The following is a 21,124-nucleotide window of genomic DNA, read 5'->3' as shown; positions in this document are numbered from 1 at the left end:
ACCTGGGTGGTGTGTTGAATTAACCTACCTGAGTGGTGTGTTATATTACCGAACCTGGGTGGTGTGTTATATGAACCTACCTGGGTGGTGTGTTATATTAACCTACATGGGTGGTGTATTATAATAACCTACCTGGTGTGTTATATTAACCTACCTGGGTGGTGTGTTGAATTAACCTACCTGGGTGGTGTGTTGAATTAACCTACCTGAGTGGTGTGTTATATTACCGAACCTGGGTGGTGTGTTATATGAACCTACCTGGGTGGTGTGTTATATTAACCTACATGGGTGGTGTATTATAATAACCTACCTGGTGTGTTATATTAACCTACCTGGGTGGTGTGTTGAATTAACCTACCTGGGTGGTGTGTTGAATTAACCTACCTGGGTGGTGTGTTGAATTAACCTATCTGGGTGGTGTGTTATATGAACCTACCTGAGTGGTGTGTTGAATTAACCTACCTGGGTGGTGTGTTATATTAACCTACCTGGGTGGTGTGTTATATGAACCTACCTGGGTGGTGTGTTATATTACCGAACCTGGGTGGTGTGTTATATGAACCTACCTGGGTGGTGTGTTATATTAACCTACATGGGTGGTGTGTTGAATTAACCTACCTGGTGTGTTATATTAACCTACATGGGTGGTGTATTATAATAACCTACCTGGTGTGTTATATTAACCTACCTGGGGTTGTGTGTGTTATATTAACCTAACTGGGTGGTGTGTTATATGAACCTACCTGGGTGGCAGTTTTTTTTTACACCTTTATTACTAGATATTATCTAGCGTGTCCTGTGTTGCATATTATTTGACTGAGCATACAAGTATACAAGTATCTACATATCTGACTGAGCGGTGGTAGGCAGAAGCAGGCGCGTAAACATTCATTCAAACAGCACTTTCATGCGTTTTGCCAACAGCTCTTCGTTGTGCGTCAAGCATTGCGCTGTTAATGCGCTGTTAAATTGATTTTATTGATGTATTATATTAAGTTAAAATAAGTATGTAAATATGTAGTATGTAAATAAATAAGTCATTATTACAAATAAATAAATATCGTCCGATTAATCGGTATCGGCTTTTTTGGTCCTCCAATAATCAGTATCGGTCTTGAAAAATCATAAAATCGGTCGACCTCTAATATATACATATACACACACACACACAAAAGGCATGTATACAAACTGCCCAATCTTTCCAATTGTCTTTATTCAGTCAGTGCAACAAACTAGGAGTGACCAAAAACACTTTTTTCCAACATGTCGTTTGCATTCAAGGCATTCCTTGTGTTTGTATCCGAGGAACAATGAACAATACAATTCAAATGTAAATAAAGTGCTTAAAAAAAATACTGTTAAAAATAAGTCAAAAATATACATAAACAATGCAATTATGAGTTACTTTGGTCTGAGTGGAAATAATAAATTAATTTCAAATCACAAAGGAAAGGAATGGAAATATGACAACTTTTTGTCTGACAAAGGGAACAATGGAAATGCAGTTGGAATGGGGCTGTTTTTCAAGGTAAATAAAAAACAAACTAAATAAATCATGATAAACAAGATAACAGCAAAGCCTAAATCCTCTACTCTGCTATGGGTTGACAGTTACAGTGCATTCGGAAAGTATTCAGACCCCTGGACTTTTCCCCCATGTTGTTACCTTACAGCCTTATATAAAAAAAACAGTCCTCATCAATCTACACATAATACCCCATAATGACAAAGTAAAAACAGGTTTAGATTATTTTGCAAATGTATTAAAAAAACAAAAAACAGAAATACCTTATTTACATAAGTATTCAGACCCTTTGCTATGAGACTCGAAATTGAGCTCAGGTGCATATTGTTTCCATTGATCATCCTTGAGATGTTTCTACAACTTGGAGTCCACCTGTGGTAAATTCAATTGATTGGACATGATTTGGAAAGGCACACACCTGTCTATATAAAAGGTCCCACAGTTGACAGTACATGTCAGAGCAAAAACCAAGTCATGAGGTCAAAGGAATTGTCCGTAGAGCATCAGGCCAGGATTGTGTCGAGGCACAGATCTGGGGAAGGGTATTAAAACATTTCTACAGCATTGAAGGTTCCTAAGAACAGTGGCCTCACTCATTCTTAAATGGATGAAGTTTGGAACCACCAAGACTTCCTAGAGCTGGCCGCCTGGCCAAACTGAGCAATCAGGGAGAAGGGCCTTGGTCAGGTGGTGATAAAAGAACCCGATGGTAACTCTGACAGAGCTCAAGAGTTCCTCTGTTGAGATGGGAGAACCTTCCAGAAGGATAACCATCTTTGTAGCAATCCACCAATCAGGCCTTTATGGTAGAGTGGCCAGATGGAAGCCACTCCTCAGTAAAAGGCACATGGCAGCCCGCTTGGAGTTTGCCAAAAGGCACCTAAATGACTCTCACCATGAGAAACAAGATTCCCTGGTCTGATGAGACCAAGATTGAACTCTTTGACCTGAATGCCAACCTTCACGTCTGGAAGAAACCTGGCACCATCCCTACGGTGAAGCATGGTGGTGGCAGCATCATGATGTGGGGATGTTTTTCAGCGGCAGGTACTGGAAAGACTAGTCAGGATCGAGGGAAAGATGAACGGAGCAAAGTATGGAGAGATCCTTGATGAAAATCTGCTCCAGATGGCTCAGGACTTCAGACTGGGGGAAGGTTCACCTTCCAACAGGACAACAACCCTAAGCACACAGCCAAGACATCGTGAAAAGTCTCCAAATGTCCTTGAGTGGTCCAGCAAGAGGCCATGCTTGAACATGTTTGGAGAGACCTGAACATAGCTCTGCAGTGACACTCCCCAACCAATCTGACAGAGTTTCAGAGGATCTGCAGAGACTCTAGGTTGTAATCGTTGCCAAAGGTGCTTCAACAAAGTACTGAGTAAAGGGTCTGAATAGGTTTTTCTAAAAAACTGTTTTTGCCTTGTCATTATTGGGTATTGTGTGTAGATTGATTAGGGGGAAAAAACAATGTAATCCATTTTAGAATAAGGCTGTAACCTAACAAAATGTGGAAAAAGTAAAAGGGTCTGAATAGTTTCTGAATGCACTGTATCTATCCAATATAACACAGAGGGTCTTCTTTAATGGAAATGTGGTATTCTGCAAGGCAGCTGTCTCGGTCCTTTACTGTTCTCTATTCTTCACCAATGATCTATCACTAGCCTTAAACAAAGTCTGGAATCAACAACAACAAAAAATGTCACATGCTTCGGAATAAAAATGGTGGAGACTAACAGTGAAATTAAAAAAGGTGGAGACTAACAGTGAAATGCTTATTCACGGGTCCTTTTCTAACAATGCAATGAGTTTTTAAATCAGAAATAAAACAAAAAACAAACACGATAATAGCAAACTACATCCTCTACTCAAGTCTCTTATGTCCTTCTTGACAAGATATAGAAATGAACAAAGGATACACAAGAAAGTAGTTTGTGTCCAGGGAAAATGAGGCATACCACTCAGTAGACAGATTGTTTGAAATGTCCCCACCGAATATCACATTGTCTTTTACATCGGGAATAGATACCTCTTGGCCATTCCTATTGGTTTATGAACCAGAAAATAAAATGAAAATACAATATACATCCAGTGTTTTAGGCTCATTCAGAAGCATACAACACACACACACACACACACACACACACACACACACACACACACACACACACACACACACACACACACACACACACACACACACACACACACACACACACACACACACACACACACACACACACCGATCGTTCATAACACAAATGGAAAGAGTTGAAAACATCTACAGAGACTGACTTTAAATAATGCACTATTCTGGATTACCCAAGAGGACTAAATCCCTAATAATAAGGTCAAGTGTGAATGACCTCAACGATCAACAGGCTCAACCGGTCAACGCTTTAACAGCTGTGAACCACAGTGGCAGGTTATGTCCCAATTCTCCACCCTTCTCCCAAAATGTGCACTTGCACAATTTCACGGCTTGGATGTGAAAGTATTGGAGAGAGAGTTTCCACCATTGTTAAATCCATTAGTCTGTAGGTTGTATAGGGACGCAAAGGAAAGACAATTGACTGAAAAGGATGCAGGATTATTCCCTATCATGGAGTGTGTACTAATACGTAGTGTACTAAGGAGATGAGATGTTAGACTTTTAAGCAGCAGCCAATGCTGACAAAATAAAATAATCAAAATCAGACAAATACACTTAGCATAAACACAAAATCTCTGATTGCCAGTGTAAAGACAAAATATTAAACGTTTTAAATTCAGTGTAGAGACTGTGGCCCTTAGTCACTAAACTACAACACATTGTAACAAGAATGAAACTACAGTTTTTCCACAATGACACCGAACTCAGCCCATTCTCTGGGTCATCCTGGTGCTTTTGTTAAAGCTAAAATCCTTAGTTGCTACATCAATTTTGTTTTACTTATGAATTATATACACTCATTGATTCTTGAAGAATATTATAAATGCCTCATGAGCAGCTGCCGTACCTCATCAGAACCCAAAATATAAGTTTGCTTCCAAACATTCGAGTAAAACAATGTAAACAAAACACTGTACAGCCTCAAAACATGGCTAAATGATCATGTTGATATCATAGAAGGTCAGTCCTTGCATCCATAGCTCTGTCTATGACAGTGGTTACATCACTCCAGGCCTATCCCAAAGCTTTTTACAAAAACAGAGGCGGGGTAGAGCTTGTTATTGCTTGACTCAAGGAGTCTAGCTTTAACATCCAAAGTTTTACATCAAACATGTCGCATGCAGAACAGTGTTAGTCAGACAATATATTAAAAGTTTATTAATTAACCAAACCCTGTGAATTTCACGTTAAATGGCAGCCCAAATATTACTGCAGATCTAGCATGCCACCCGATGTTTTTGGTGTAAAACAGTTATTTAATTACACACCAAGACATAAAACAAGGAATAAAACAGAATGTTGAAATAATAGTTTAAAAAAAGGAAAAATAATTGTGTGGAAAGTAACTCCTCCGGTGTCTTGAAATGATGTGGATCATGTAGAGTAAGTCATTCAGTGTGGTGACTGTGGTCTGTATTTTTGTGTGAAACAGTTTTTGCGTTTTGTTTCAGGTTGGATGAAATGCTCAATGAGAAATGTCTCTCCCCCCCCCTCTAAATCACCCGTTACATCTCTTATTTCCTCTCTACCTCATTCCTCCAACCCCCCCTCCCTCTCCCAGTCTCTTCCAAGTTCCAGTACCAATACCTTACACTCTCTCTTGGCGATCTTATCCAGTGAGAGGATGGGGCGTTCGGGGGGAAGGTAGAGGGGTCGACCCACTGGAGATCCCACTGGAGGAGTGATGGCCCGGCGCTCCATAACACTGCCCGTCCTGCAACACACACACACGGACAGATACAGACAGACGCAACAGACAGGCACACACACAAGATGGGGATGATTAGGAGAGAGTTCAAAGAGCCTGAGAGCGGTCAAGGAGGCACTGCCAGAACGTGGGGATTACAGTATGGTTGGGTGTGCGTGTTTGACTGAATGCTAATGTGTGTGTGTCTACGTGTGTGTTCTGCCTTCAAGTTAAATCTAAAAGGGGAATATACACTTGATGTTTTTCCTCCCCGATCTATACAACCTACTGTACATTCTCAAAGTGAATGAGAACTACATACCTACGTAATCAAAACACCTTTGTTTTATTCATTTTTTAAAATTCATTATTCGTTTTATTCATTTGGAAAATGTTCTATAAATGTTAATAATTTTCTGAAAATGTGGAGTAGGTTGTGTAGATCGATAGGGAAGCAAATGTAATGTATTCCTATTTAGATTACATTTTAAGGCAGCAAGACTTTCACTAGCGACTGTATATACGCGTCAGTGTCTCCTACCTCATAAGATGTGACCGTGAGGGTTGTTGGTGAGAGAAGCTCTGTGACCGTCCCATACTCTGTCTGTCCAGCAGGTCTCTAACAGCAGGGCTGGAGGGAGAGTTGTGACGGGACAGGGACAGAGACATGGGCCTGGCCTCAGCAGGGGGGTTGGAACAGGACGCTGTGAACTGGAGCTTCAGCTTCATGTGCTGGCTTAACTGGAGAGGAAGAGGAGGGTGAGTGAGTAATGTTTGGTCAGACAAGACAAGACAGTCAGACAGACAGGAAGTGAGTGTGAGTGTGTTGGTACCTCAAACAGTCCTGCCTTGAGAATCTGGAAGGCAACTGTGAAGGAGAGGGTGGATCCTTTCCGACACTGTCCCAAGTTGTTGAGGGGGGAGTGACACACCACAGAACTCGCTGACGGGTCCTCCTGCCGACCACGTCCTGGGGGGAGGAAGGAAGAGAGGGTGGTGTTTAGTTTAACCAAGGAGAGAGCAATATAATATAACCTAAAGTCATTATGTTCCTCTGGTATGTAGTCAGTTAGTTAGGGGCTTTGTTACAAATCATGACTGGATGTTAGACAGGATTCACCCCTCATCTACCACTACACATCTCCCTCCCTCCCTCCCAACAACCTCTCCATTATTTATTTTTTCCGCTTTCCTCCATCTTCACTCTCTCTTTCCATTCCTCTTCCAATCTCTCTCTATCACTGTTTTCCCCCCTCCATAATGATTATCTCTTCTCACCTTCGGGTGTCCAGACCAGGCGTACAGCCAGGAAGTCCTGCAGGTTGTTGAGGAGGGTGTATTTGACCCGGAAGTGTTCCAGCGGCCTCACGGAACTCTGACAAGAAGCTGTCATCACTAAACGGGGGCGGTCCAGTCTCACGCTGGGTAGCTGGTAGTGGGTCGAAATGTACCTGGGGAAGGGAAGTGAAGAAGGTCAAATCAGGTAATAATGAGGGAGGTATATTTGGACAGATAATAGAGTTAATGAAGAGTAGTTATTATGGGATAGTTCCAACAAATACTGGGTGTACACTTATCTTGTGAAGGGAAGGCTTGTAGTTATGCTTGTAGTTATAATAGGATAGTTACAGTGCATTCGGAAAGTATTGGGACCCCTTCCCACATTTAGTTACGTTACAGCCTTATTCTAAAATGGATTCAAATACTTTTTCCCCCCTCATCAATCTATACACAATACCCCATAATGACAAAGCGAAAACAGGTTTTTCAAGATTTTTGCAAATTTTTTAAAAATTGATTGAAAAAAACACCTTGTCGCTCTGGATTAGAGCGTCTGCTAAATGACTTAAATGTAAATGTAAATGTAAGTATTCAGACCCTTTGCTATGAGACTCGAAATTGGGCTCAGGTGCATCCTGTTTCTATTGATCATCCTTGAGATGTTTCTACAACTTGATTGGCGTCCACCTGTGGTAAATTCATTTGATTTGGAAAGACACACACATGTCTATATAAGGTCCCACAGTTGACAGTGCATGTCAGAGCAAAAACCAAGCCATGAGGTCAAAGGAATTGTCCGTAGAGCTCCAGGACAGGATTGTGTCGAGGCACAGATCTGGGGAAGGGTATAAAAACATTTTTGCAGCATTGAAGGTCCCCAAGAACACAGTGGTCTCCATCATTCTTAAATGGAAGAAGTTTGGAACCACAAAGACTCTTCCAAGAGCTGGCTGAATGGCCAAACTAAGCAATCGGGGGAGAAAGGCTTTGGTCAGGGAGGTGATTAAGAACCCGATGGTCACTCTGACAGAGCTCCAGAGTTCCTCTGTGAAGATGGGAGAACATTCCAGATGGACAACCATCTCTGTAGCACCACCAATCAGTAAAAGGCACATGACAGCCCGCTTGGAGTTTGCCAAAAGGCACCTAAAGGACTCTCAGACCATGAGAAACAAGATTCTCTGGTCTGATGAAAGATTTAACTCTAGCAAGCAATGGCAATCATGTATTTTCTTACCAAGATGACTGTTCTAAAACATGTTCTTGGGTTTAAAATAATCCATACTGAAACTTTCAGATGAAGGTTGTGTGAATTAAATATGGTCAATTGCTTTCATGAGCTTTTTCTCTCACCGCTCTGAGTTTAAGACAAGGGTTTAGCCATCTTGGAATTAAGAACATTTCCAAGAATCTTTTTGCGAAAGGAGAAACATAAGAAATAGCACAAGAACATTTCCTAGAACCTTCTTGAGGAATAGCACCGTTGCTAAACCCTCTTCTCGATTCTAAAGTTAAAGGAAAAAAATGGCAGTTAAGAGGAAATAAGAAGGTTTTGTGAATCCGGCCCCTGGGCCTCCTGAGTGGCACGGAAGTCTAGAGGCATCATTACAGACCCGGGTTCGATCCCAGGCAGTATCCCAACCGGCCGTCAATGGGAGTCCCATAGGGCGGCGCACAATTGGCCCAGCGTCGACCGGGTTAGGGGAGGGTCTGGCGGGGGGGCTTTACTTGGTTCATCGCGATCGCTAGTGACTCCTTATGGCAGGCAGGGCGCTTGCAAGCTGACCCCGGTTATAAATTGAACGGTGTTTCATCTGACACATTGGTGCGGCTGGCGCCCAGGTTAAGCGGGCGGGTTTTAAGAAGCACGGTTGGGCGGGTCATATTTCGGAGGACGCATGACTCAACCTTCGCCTCCCGAGCCCATTGGGGGGTTGCAGCGATGAGACAAGATCAAAACTGTGCAGAAAAAGAGGGTAAAATAAAAACATTTAAAAATAGACCTACCTGGTAAATGGAAGCTTAGAGGTAGACCATTGCAGCACAGCCACCAATGGAACCTCCAGACCCTAAAGCAGAAAGAAAAACACATTCCTCAAATGATCTCATGCTGTAGACATTATTGGCAGATCTTTCATGCATACGTTTAATATAAAACAGTTTAAATGATCTCACACTAAAGCCGGTTGTACGCGACACAAAGAACAAATATATATAATAATTTGCTGAGCGATGGTCTTGCCAACATAGTGGTGCCGACACCAAACAATGTAGCACACCAAACAATGTAGCACACCAAACAATGTAGCACACCAAACAATGTAGCACACTAAACAATGTAGCACACTAAACAATGTAGCACACCAAACAATGTAGCACACCAAACAATGTAGCACACTAAACAATGTAGCACACCAAACAATGTAGCACACCAAACAATGTAGCACACTAAACAATGTAGCACACCAAACAATGTAGCACACTAAACAATGTAGCACACTAAACAATGTAGCACACTAAACAATGTAGCACACCTAACAATGTAGCACACCAAACAATGTAGCACACCAAACAATGTAGCACACCAAACAATGTAGCACACCAAACAATGTAGCACACTAAACAATGTAGCACACTAAACAATGTAGCACACTAAACAATGTAGCACACCAAACAATGTAGCAAACCAAACAATGTAGCACACCAAACAATGTGGCACACTAAACAATGTGGCACACTAAACAATGTGGCACACCAAACAATGTAGCACACCAAACAATGTAGCACACCAAACAATGTAGCACACCAAACAATGTAGCACACTAAACAATGTGGCACACTAAACAATGTAGCACACTAAACAATGTAGCACACTAAACAATGTAGCACACTAAACAATGTGGTACAGATGGGGGTCACACGCTACAAGATTCTTCACTTGGTCGTAAGGATTGTCGATACCACGCCGTCTCGCCAAAACAACGATGTGATTAGATTTGACGTAGCTACAACGAGCTGTGGCTCAAAGCAGCCTCAAATATCTTCAGTCAGACATTAACGCTTGCCATACAATGCAATCTGAAAGTATTCAGACCCCTTGACTTTTTCCAAATGTTTTCATTTTACAGCTCCAATTGTTTTTGTCCCTCATCAATCTACACACAATACCCCATAGCGACAAAGCAAAAACTATTTATAAGAAATAAAAACTGAAATATCACATTTACATAAGTATTCAGACCCTTTACTCAGTACTTTGTTGAAGCACCTTTGGCAGCGATTACAGCCTCAAGTCTTCTTGGGTATGATGTTACAAGCTCGGCACACCTGTATTTGGGAAGTTTCTCCCATTTCTCTCTGCAGAGCCTCTAAAGCTCTGTCAGGTTGGATGGGGAGCGTCGCTGCACAGCTATTTTTAGGTCTCTCCAGAGATGTATTGGGTTCAAGTCCGGGCTCTGTCTGGGCCACTCAAGGACATTGTGGTGGTGAAATTACAATATTATGTTATAATACTGTTATTGCATCAAATGGTAATTTTATGCAACAGAATAGGGTTCTTAGAACTCTATTGTGTCTGTGTGAATTAAGAGTGGGCCTCTGCGGCTTAATGCTAAGAGTAGATTTACGTTGCCTTAGGTGATAAACCTAACAAGCCACATTCCATTCATGTGAGGGAAATTGCTCTGCTCTTACTGGAAGGCACTGGGGAGAGATGGCTCGGATTGAGAGGAACCTCGTTTTGGGGGCCAAACCCCTGCTTTTCAAACAATGAGAACAGTCTTCACAGCAGATACTGTCTGCTATAAATTATTCATTTATTTCATACAAATCCTAACCTTGTGACCAATTCCACACATCTGTTGTTTGTCATCTAGACTAAGGGGGTGTATCTCTGCCATATAAAATATGTTGGTATTTCTTGTGTCGGGGCTCTCAACGCAACATTCAAGAGTGTTGTGTCGACCAGCCATCGTTATTGCAGAGCACTCACATGAATCACCTGTGTGTGTGGTGTGACATGCTATTCTTATTAATAAGTGAATAAAGATTTTGTTTAACTCGGACTCTGAAAAGTTTGTGTCTCCTCATTTGACAATAAAGAAATAACCACCACACATCTCCGTCCTGGTCCACCCAGGCCTTAGGCGAGGTCAAGGATAGCAGGGTTTTGTTTCTCCGTCCTGGTCCACCCAGGCCTTAGGCGAGGTCAAGGATAGCAGGGTCGGGTTCTCGGTAGGTTCAGGTCCAAACGCCAACAGGTAAGTCCAAACAATCCAGCTCATACACGGTAAATCCAGCCAATCTCTATAGTCTCTTTCTCTATTGTTCATAGCTCCTTCCAGCCCTCTCTCTTCCTCTTCCTGGTTTCTCTTGACCCTTTATCTGTGAGTCGGCTCCACCTTCTGAGGGTTCCCCTTGCTTCTGGGACTTGTAGTTTTGGCGGTCGGCCATTTTGTGATCTGTAGTTCTGACAGGGGTGGCCATTTTAGTGATCGGGCAGAGCCCGTTTACTAGCTCTGCTCTCACATATCTGCCACTTATCACTCGACCCCCTTCTTTGCCACAGTGCTTAGGGTCGTTGTCCTGTTGGAAGATGAACCTTCGCCCCAGTCTGAGGTCCTGAGCGGTCTGGAGCAGGTTTTCATCAAGGATCTCTCTGAACTTTGCTCCATTCACCTCTCTCATGATTCTGACTAGCCTCCCAGTCCCTGCCGCTGAAAAACATCCCCACATCATGATGCCGCTGCCACCATGCTTCGCCGTAGGGATGGTGCCAGGTTTCCACCGGACGGGACGCTTGGCATTCTGGCCAAAAAGTTCAATCTTGGTTTCATCAGACCAGGGATTCTTGTTTCTCATGGTCAGAGTCCTTTAGGTGCCTTTTGTCAAACTCCAAGCGAGCTGATGTCAAGCAAAAAGGCACTGAGTTTGAAGGTAGGCCTTGAAATATATCCACAGGTCCACCTCCAATTGACTCAAATTATGTCATGTAGCCAATCAGAAGCTTCTAAAGCCATGACATAATTTTCTGGAATTTTCCAAGCTGTTTAAAGGCACAGTCAACTTAGTGTATGTAAACTTCTGACCCACTGGAATTGCGATACAGTGAATTATAAGTGAAATAATCTGTCTGTAAACAATAGTTGGAATAATAACTTGTCGTGCACAAAGTAGATGTCCTAACCGACTTGCCAAAACTATAGTTGGTTAACAAGAAATTTGTGGAGTGGTTGAAAAACAAGTTTTAATGACTCCAACCTAAGTGTATGTAAACTTCCGACTTCAACTGTATCAAGCCAACATATTGAATAACTTTGGTTGTGAACTTCAGAGCTGTAGCTATTTGACACTTTGGCTTTGGTTAAAGGCAAGTACAAACAGATAATAGTAGTAGTCATCACTCCTGCTCTTGTCTACTCATCCTGGATGACGCGAAACAACCTTATGATCTCACTGATTTCTTCTCTGGCGAGCTCTCATTGGCTATTGCTTGTCACCGTTTTCAAAACCTGTTGTTTCACAAAAATATTTGGGACGTCTGGGACTGCTCAAAGACGAGATCCGTAGATTGTGTCTCTGACCCGCTCACATTAAACGAGTGCCAGTGATAGCTGCGTGTCCTGAGTAGGCAATGACATGGGAATTTTGTCTCAAATCTCAAAAACTAAATCCGGGCCAAAATCGTGTAGTGTACAATCGGGTTAAGTGTGATATTATAGTCTGGAATGTATCTCACTGACAGAGATACTCACTTCACTCCCCTTCATGTTACAAACTGGGACTATTTCAGTTGGTATTACATTCTCCTTTCTCTCCGTGAGAGAATCTATCCTTGCCTGCTTTTGAAAAAGGTTGAAGGTAACCGAGGAGAGGAGCCGAGGAAACATAGAAACAAATGTGCTTGTATGAAATGAGACATCTGCACTCGCACATCAACATTTTCTAGATAAAAGGATAAGTAGCATATAGATTTTAAATGTGTGCTTGCTTTTCTCATTCCAGAAAACAACAGCCGATTCAAAGGGGGAGGGGCCGTTGTTTAAACACTTCTGCACTAGCCTCCATTGAGGATACACCTGTGCATCCTCTGCCGAAGTAGGTTATCATGGTGGTGAGCACAATCTTCCGTTCTCCTACTAACGAATTGACACTCTCCACGACTTTTGCCCAGTCGAGAATCTCCCCCACTCTCACCTCGCTGGACTCTTCCTCTGGCTGGTCTCTGAGCTGCAGCTGAAACAGGAAGTTCTGCTCCTCCAGGGCAGAGAGCATGCTGGGAAGGTGGGAGGAGCTACTGTTCATTCTGTGGAATGATGCCATGGTAACCTCCGCTGATTGGTGGCTGCAGACAGGTAGTATAAAATGTTGTGGTTACAAAAAGTGGCACTTTTAACATTTTTTTTTTACAGCAGTTTTACATTAAATCCTAATGGTTAAGGTTGGGACTGTAATTACCAGACATTGTCCACGAGGAGTACAGAGCCATCAGGCATCATGGGGAGGTAGGACGCGTTGAAGTTAGGAAGAACCCTCACGTTCTTAACACACACCTCCTCCTGGGAACTGGAGTTTAATACTGGGGAGAGGGGGGAGAGAGGTGGAGGGGGTGGAAAAGGGTGAGAAAGTGGGAGGTGGAGCGGGGAGCGAGAGAGAGGTGGAGCGGAGGGCGAGAGAGAGGTGGAGCGGGGAGCGGAGAGAGAGAGAGGTGGAGCGGTGAGCGAGAGAGAGGTGGAGCGGGGAGCGAGAGAGAGGTGGAGCGGGGGAGCGGGGAGCGAGAGACGTGGAGCGGGGAGCGAGAGAGGTGGAGCGGGGAGCGGGGAGCGGGGAGCGAGAGAGGGTGGAGCGGGGAGCGAGAGAGAGGTGGAGGGAGCGGAGAGAGGTGGAGCAGGGAGCGAGAGAGAGGTGGAGCGTGGAGCAGGGAGCGAGAGAGAGGTGGAGCGGGGAGCGGGGAGCGAGAGAGGTGGAGCGGGTAGGGGGAGCGAGAGAGAGGTGGAGCGGATAGCGAGAGCGGGGAGCGAGAGAGGTGGAGCGGGGAGCGAGGTGGAGCGGGGCGAGAGGGTGGAGCCGGGAGCAAGAGAGGTGGAGCGGGGAGCGAGAGTGATGGAGCGGGTAGCGAGAGCGGGGAGCGAGAGGTGGAGAGGGGAGCGGGGAGAGAGGTGGAGCCGAGAGGTGGAGAGGGGAGGAGTGGGGGAGCGAGAGAGGTGGAGCGGGGAGCGAGAGAGGTGGAGCGGGGAGCGAGAGAGGTGGAGCGGGGAGCGAGAGAGGTGGAGCGGGGAGCGAGAGAGAGGTGGAGCGGGGAGCGAGAGAGGTGGAGCGGGGAGCGAGAGAGAGATGGAGCCGAGAGAGAGGTGGAGTGGGGAGCGAGAGAGGTGGAGCGAGAGAGGTGGAGTGGGGAGCGAGAGAGGTGGAGCGGGGAGCGAGAGAGAGTGGAGCGAGAGAGGTGGAGGGGAGCGAGAGAGGTGGAGCCGAGAGGTGGAGAGGTGGAGCGGGAGAGGTGGAGCGAGAGCGAGGTGGTGGAGCCGAGAGAGAGGTGGAGTGGGGAGCGAGAGAGGTGGAGCGGGGAACGAGAGAGGTGGAGGTGGAGCGAGAGAGAGGTGGAGTGGGGAGCGAGAGAGGTGGAGCGGGGAACGAGAGAGAGGTGGGAGACATTAAAAAAGATACAGGAACAGGAAAACAGAGAGGAGATATTTAAGTGATGTATGATTGTCTCCAAAAAGTCATGGTAGTATTGTCTCCTAAAAGTCATGGTAGTATTGTCTCCTAAAAGTCATGGTAGTATTGTCTCCTAAAAGTCATGGTAGTATTGTCTCCTAAAAGTCATGGTAGTATTGTCTCCTAAAAGTCATGGTAGTATTGTCTCCTACAACAATGGCGTCACTAACATAGGAGAATATTTAAACACATACACAAACCGAGTGCAGTTTCTCTGTGTGCAGTTTGAAGGAAGTTGAAAGTAGTTTCAGGGGCCATTGCTAACTACAGTTAGTGCAAGTCTATAGGAACTGCTAGCATACGACCTTCAACTTCCTTCAAACTGCACACAGAGAAACTGCACTCGGTTGCCAAAATGTCGCACTATTCCTTTAATGGGACGTGGATGTTGTAAGTGGGGTTTGTGTATGTATGTAGAAACATAAAAACGGTATCCATGAGTTCATCTGTGTCTGGGTAAGTAGAAAAAAGGGTTTCCACTGCCTTCAGAAAGTATTCACACCCCCTTGACCTTTCCACGTTGTTGTGTTACAGACAGAATTTCAAATGGATTGAAATTGAGATTTGTTTTTGTCACTGGCCTACATACAATAATGATGTCAAAGTCAAATGATGTTACTCAAAATGTGTACAAATTAATTAAACATGAAAAGCTTAAATGTCTTAAGTCAATAAGCATTCAACCCATTTAGTTATTGCAAGCCTAAATAAGTTCAGGAGTAAAAATGTGCTTAACAAGTCACATAATAAATTGCATGGACTCACTCTCTGTGCAATAATAGTGTTTAACATGAATGTTGAATGACTACCTCATCTCTGTATCCACACATACAATTATCTGTAAGTTCACTCGGTTGAGCAGTGAATTTCAAAACAGACCAGGGCGGTTTTCCAATACCTCGCAAAGAAGGTCACCCATTGGTAGATGGGTAAAAAAATATATATATCCCTTTGGTGGTAGTTGCATCACGTTATGCTTGTAATCGTTTATCTACTGGGGAGTTTTTCAGAACAAAAAAAAACAGAAAGGCCAAATCCTAAAGGAAACCATGGGTCAGTCTGCTTTCCACCAGACACTGGGGGATGAATTCACCTTTCAGAAGGACAATAACCTAAAACACAAGGCCAAATCCTAAAGGAAACCATGGGTCAGTCTGCTTTCTACCAGACACTGGGGGATGAATTCACCTTTCAGAAGGACAATAACCTAAAACACAAGGCCAAATCCTAAAGGAAACCATGGGTCAGTCTGCTTTCCACCAGACACTGGGGGATGAATTCACCTTTCAGAAGGACAATAACCTAAAACACAAGGCCAAATCCTAAAGGAAACCATGGGTCAGTCTGCTTTCTACCAGACACTGGGGGATGAATTCACCTTTCAGAAGGACAATAACCTAAAACACAAGGCCAAATCCTAAAGGAAACCATGGGTCAGTCTGCTTTCCACCAGACACTGGGGGATGAATTCACCTTTCAGAAGGACAATAACCTAAAACACAAGGCCAAATCCTAAAGGAAACCATGGGTCAGTCTGCTTTCTACCAGACACTGGGGGATGAATTCACCTTTCAGAAGGACAATAAACTAAAACACAAGGCCAAATCTACACCGGAGTTACTTACCAAGAAGACAGTGAATGTTCCCGAGTGGCCGAGTTACAGTTTTGACTTAAATCTACTTGAAAATATATGGCAATGAAAATGGTTGTCAAGCTATGATCAACAACCAATTTGACAAGAGCTTGAAGAATTATGAAAAGAATAATGGGCAAATGTTGCACAATTGAGGTGTGGAAAGCTCTTAGAGACTCACCCCAAAAGACTCACACCTGTTATCGCTGCCAAAGGTGCTTTTAAAAGTATTGACTCAAGAGGTGTGAATACTTATGGAAATTAAATATTTCTGTAATTTATTTTCAATACATCTGCAAAAATGTATTCACGTGTTTTTCTTTCTCACTTTGTCATTATGGGTTATTGTGTGTAGATGGGTGTTAATATATATATATATTTCATCCATTTTTAAGTCAAGATGTAACACGACAAAATGTGGAATAAGTCAAGGGACATGAATATTTTCGGAAGGCACACTTTCCCTTTAAGACAATACAGGGTCATTTCAGAGGGTCCTCTTACTCTATAGTGTAAACACACACACAGGTGCACGCGCACATGCACACACACACACACACCAGATATGAGCCATTACACTTCTGAGCTATTGCATAACACTGTAATAACACAATGGCAGCGAGGATAAAGTACTTGATTTGTCATACTTTGCTCTCTGTTACTGTTACTGTTAACAAACCAAGACTGTGTTAGCATAACCACTAGCTTAAGCACTTTGTTTTCAAACAGGAAGTAACATAACATAAATATTGCATTGATCACATGCTTTTTTCCAAAGCGACTTACAACAGTGAAGTGCATCAGTCTTTCATATGGGTGTGGCCTAGGCGGGAACTGAAATCCACAACCCTAGCATTGCAGGTGCCATGCTCTATCTACCAATTGAGCCAGACAGGACCAATCATGAATCTTCATTTGGCACTCCTCAACTAGGGCATTACCCAAGCTGCTACTGTACTTCTAGAATTAAAACAATATTCAAAATTCGTAAAGTTGGCCCAACTCTCTATATACATGGCTCTGATTAATGCCAGTGAATGAACAGGATTTTACACACACACACACACACACACACACACACACACACACACACACACACACACACACACACACACACACACACACACACACACACACACACACACACACACACACACACACACACACACACACACAGTTTCAATCTTTCCTTTATTCAGAAGTCAGGAGCTCTTAGCTCTGCTTCAGAGCAGGGTGAGCAAATCTGAGAATAGAAAACACCCAATGAGTCTAGGGTTAAGAAGAAATAGTGTGAGCCCATTCTAAATCCACAAACAGCCCCCTACCATTTCTAGGCTTTAACTAGTGTCCAGAGTGTTTCTCGTTCAGTGTAACTAGGGTCCAGAGTGTTTCTCGTTCAGTGTAACTAGGGTTCAGAGTGTTTCTCGTTCAGTGTAACTAGGGTCCAGAGTGTTTCTCATTCAGTGTAACTAGGGTCCAGATGGTTTCTCATTCAGTGTAACTAGGGTCCAGAGAGTTTCTCGTTCAGTGTAACTAGGGTCCAGAGTGTTTCTCATTCAGTGTAACAAAGTTTAACCTCCCCAGCTCCCTACCTTTGAGAAGGGTCAGGTGCTTCCCGGAGACGGTAATCTGTTGACATTTCACAGTCGGAGGAGGAAGAACACTCAGGGTGGTGCTGACTGGACAGAGAGGGGGAAGGAGGGGGAGAGAGAGAGATAGTTGTCATAAAAAATACATTCAAAAACTATTATGTACAATATTTAATTGAATGCAAATATGATATATTGAGTTTTTTGAATTTCAAAGGCATGTGTGTGTTTGTGTGTACCCTGGGCCTTGAAGGTGTTGAGGTCCTGTCTGAAGGTGTGTGTGGGACTCCTCAGCTGTAGGATGGTGAGGTAACCATGTTCCCTGATCTCTGCCTTCTCCTTCTCCTGCTTCCACACTGTCACTACGATCTGACATAGACAGGAATGCACAGGTTATGGCGAGGTTATGAACATGAATAGTCACTACGATCTGATCACACATACACACACTCTCACCTTGACCTTGAGCGTGTTGATGTGGAGTTTGTCCAATGAGACGGTCAGAGGGAAGATGACCTCATCGTTCAGTACCACTGGCTTGTCCATGGGTGACTAGGATAGAGAGGAGGGCACAAGTACACACACACAGAAATATGATATCATTTTCTATTGTTCATGGGTGACTAGGAGAGAGAGGACGAGACAGAAAAATGTTATATGTGTGTGTGTCTGTGTGTGTGGTGCCACACAGAGAGAGATTATGTAAACAATGGGCTCTCAAAAAGAAAGGAGGAGGATTTATTTGGACTATAGATTCTTGATACGGATGTGAGTCACTACTGTTATCCACTCTCCCACACCAGCAGTGTATGATGGACAAACAGGATCTTTCACAAAGAAATGGGAAATTAAAGTGTGGTTGAGTGCCACAAATACAACAATCCATTCCCATTGTTTTGCCCACATTGACTATCATAGTGGGTGTTATCTATCAGCGTTGCCAACACCTCAAGGTACATTTGTTTGGCTATGAGCCACGGTGTTATGAGAGGTGGTATGACTTCTCTGAAAATATGACTGGGTTGTTTTTGTCTGTCTGCACTGGCACTGTGCGGGCTTCATAACAGGCAATGGTGAGCAAATACTCCACAAGGCCTGCTCTCTCTCTCTCAATGTCAAGTTCGGACAAATCGAAACAGTGCTGAGGCTCGCATGCTTGAGGCGTCTTGTATGTCATCAGTAACTACTAGATAGCACCGACATGTACAGCAGATCACAATAACAAGTTACCATAGTCAGAGTGAGACAGTGTTTTGGCTTGTTGGGTCAGTGCATGCAGGAAGTTGAAAAAGGTCTGGTTCACTGTAGTTGTGGTTAACATGTGTGATTCTGCTGCACTCTTATCAGCTCAGGAAATGTCAGCACTTCCTATTTCACACAAGAGGTGTACACGTAGCCTATTATAAAATACAATAAACTGGCCATGTTTATAGTCCACTTACGGACCCTTCTTTCCCTTCCACTTATCACCACACTGTTATTATTTATTTCATATTACCTGCATCGGTGCCCGCCGATACTGCCGCCCATCACTCCCGGTGTTATTGTGAATGAGAAGCGGCTTGCATTCTCTGAAGCCTCGGTTCCTGGACTCCCTTCTGCCTATATGGGCTGTACCCGCAGCAAAGTCGACCTCGTCGGGGTCCTCGTCTGCACCGTCGTCGCTGTAGCTTCTCTGGAACTCGTGTGGGTGAAGTTGGGAGCGATGTCGGCTCTCGCCAGGGCACACACTTGCTACAGCGGAGAGGGACCCTACCAGCTCCTTCCAAGCCCGGGTACCGCAGTCACTATCCCCGTTTCCCTTTGTCCCGTCCGAACCGGACCGTTCATCTCTGGACCGCAGGACCAACAAGAACTGCACGGTCTCACCGAGATAGAGGTGACTGCGACGGGGGAGAGTTCGGTATTTTGACGGGTCGGAAAGGTCCGTGATGGAAACAGCAGGGAAATACATAAAATACTCACATTGCGATTCCATCATTAGAACCATTGCTAACGTTAGCTAGCTTATTTACCCCGTTATTGCCACATACAAACAAGCTAATACGATTCACACCCCTCTTGGAATTATAGTCTCAGTTTATGACCAGCGTCGACAGCTGGCCTATTTTCTATAAATATATTATCAATAATAAACATTTAAAATCCAATTCATTGTGGCCATCAGTCGATGAACCTGCAACCGACTCTGCACTTTGCATTGTGCTTCAGTACAACCAGTCGATCACAGACAAAAAAAAGCAGAATTGTTAACTAGGCAGGAGTAATCAACTGCCTATAAATATAGTTCACAGAAGCCCACATAGCAGGCCTTTCTCTCCCCAGTCAGGTAGGCCTACTAAATACTATAGTACAATAAAAAAATGTCTGACAAATTAAATAAATAATACTTGATTTTGTCAGTTGAAAACATTGACTGAAAATCCTGTTAAACCCCTTGTAAACTTGATGTGATCAATTTGCAACAATGCCTAGAGATTTGCCATTTCTATTTAAATCTTAAATAGATAAGCCACTCAAAACCACACAAGGATCACAGGCAGAAGCTTTGTAAAACCTGTGAATGAATGCATGCAGATGTACTGTATATCGAGGTTTCAAACCAAGTATAAACATCTTCAAGTAACAGGGAGATATTATTATTATTATGTTAAATATAGTTTTCTGAAGTATTACCTACAATGTCTGCAAAAAGTATGCTCTCAAGTATGGTAGAATAGTCCCAATTTGAATGAGAATAAAAGTCCTATCAGATCTGTACATTATGGTTGTTTGTTAATGTTAGGCCTATCAATAATAATAATAATAATAATAATATATGCCATTTAGCAGACGCTTTTATCCAAAGCGACTTACAGTCATGTGTGCATACATTCTACGTATGTACATTATGGTTGTTTGTTAATGTTAGGCCTATCAAACCTGTACATTATGGTTGTTTGTTAATGTTAGGCCTATCAAACCTGTACATTATGGTTGTTTGTTAATGTTAGGCCTATCAAACCTGTACATTATGGTTGTTTGTTAATGTTAGGCCTATCAAACCTGTACATTATGGTTGTTAATGTTAGGCCTATCAAACCTGTACATTATGGTTGTTTGTTAATGTTAGGCCTATCAAACCTGTACATTATGGTTGTTTGTTAATGTTAGGCCTATCAAACCTGTACATTATGGTTGTTTGTTAATGTTAGGCCTATCAAACCTGTACATTATGGTTGTTAATGTTAGGCCTATCAAACCTGTACATTATGGTTGTTTGTTAATGTTAGGCCTATCAAACCTGTACATTATGGTTGTTTGTTAATGTTAGTCCTATCAAACCTGTACATTATGGTTGTTTGTTAATGTTAGGCCTATCAAACCTGTACATTATGGTTGTTTGTTAATGTTAGGCCTATCAAACCTGTACATTATGGTTGTTTGTTAATGTTAGGCCTATCAAACCTGTACATTATGGTTGTTTGTTAATGTTAGGCCTATCAAACCTGTACATTATGGTTGTTTGTTAATGTTAGGCCTATCAAACCTGTACATTATGGT

General features: G+C 43.2%; 1 protein-coding gene and 1 long non-coding RNA gene across 2 annotated transcripts in view; one reads left to right on the top strand and one right to left on the bottom strand.

Moving 5' to 3' along the window:
* The window catches only part of LOC124007861, a 10,605-nt gene extending 3,492 nt beyond the window's left edge, over positions 1 to 7,113 (top strand). Inside the window, exon 3 of the long non-coding RNA XR_006834028.1 lies at positions 5,239 to 7,113. This is a non-coding gene — a long non-coding RNA (uncharacterized LOC124007861). The remainder of the gene's footprint in view (positions 1 to 5,238) is intronic.
* On the bottom strand, positions 2,975 to 19,811 carry LOC124007843 (trafficking protein particle complex subunit 14-like). Its single transcript, XM_046318623.1, has 11 exons — positions 19,080 to 19,811; positions 18,038 to 18,133; positions 17,821 to 17,950; positions 17,585 to 17,671; positions 13,102 to 13,222; positions 12,841 to 12,988; positions 8,653 to 8,714; positions 6,643 to 6,815; positions 6,198 to 6,334; positions 5,906 to 6,105; positions 2,975 to 5,391 (listed from the first exon to the last, which is right to left on the bottom strand). The coding sequence occupies exons 1-11, from the start codon at positions 19,569 to 19,571 to the stop codon at positions 5,208 to 5,210; spliced, it is 1,830 nt and encodes a 609-aa protein (XP_046174579.1). The 5' UTR covers positions 19,572 to 19,811; the 3' UTR covers positions 2,975 to 5,207.
* Between the last annotated feature and the right edge of the window lie 1,313 nt (positions 19,812 to 21,124).

The sequence above is a fragment of the Oncorhynchus gorbuscha genome, linkage group LG21 (assembly GCF_021184085.1).
Source record: "Oncorhynchus gorbuscha isolate QuinsamMale2020 ecotype Even-year linkage group LG21, OgorEven_v1.0, whole genome shotgun sequence".
In the NCBI taxonomy this organism is placed as follows: domain Eukaryota; kingdom Metazoa; phylum Chordata; class Actinopteri; order Salmoniformes; family Salmonidae; genus Oncorhynchus; species Oncorhynchus gorbuscha.
This window is presented reverse-complemented; position numbering and strand designations above follow the sequence as displayed.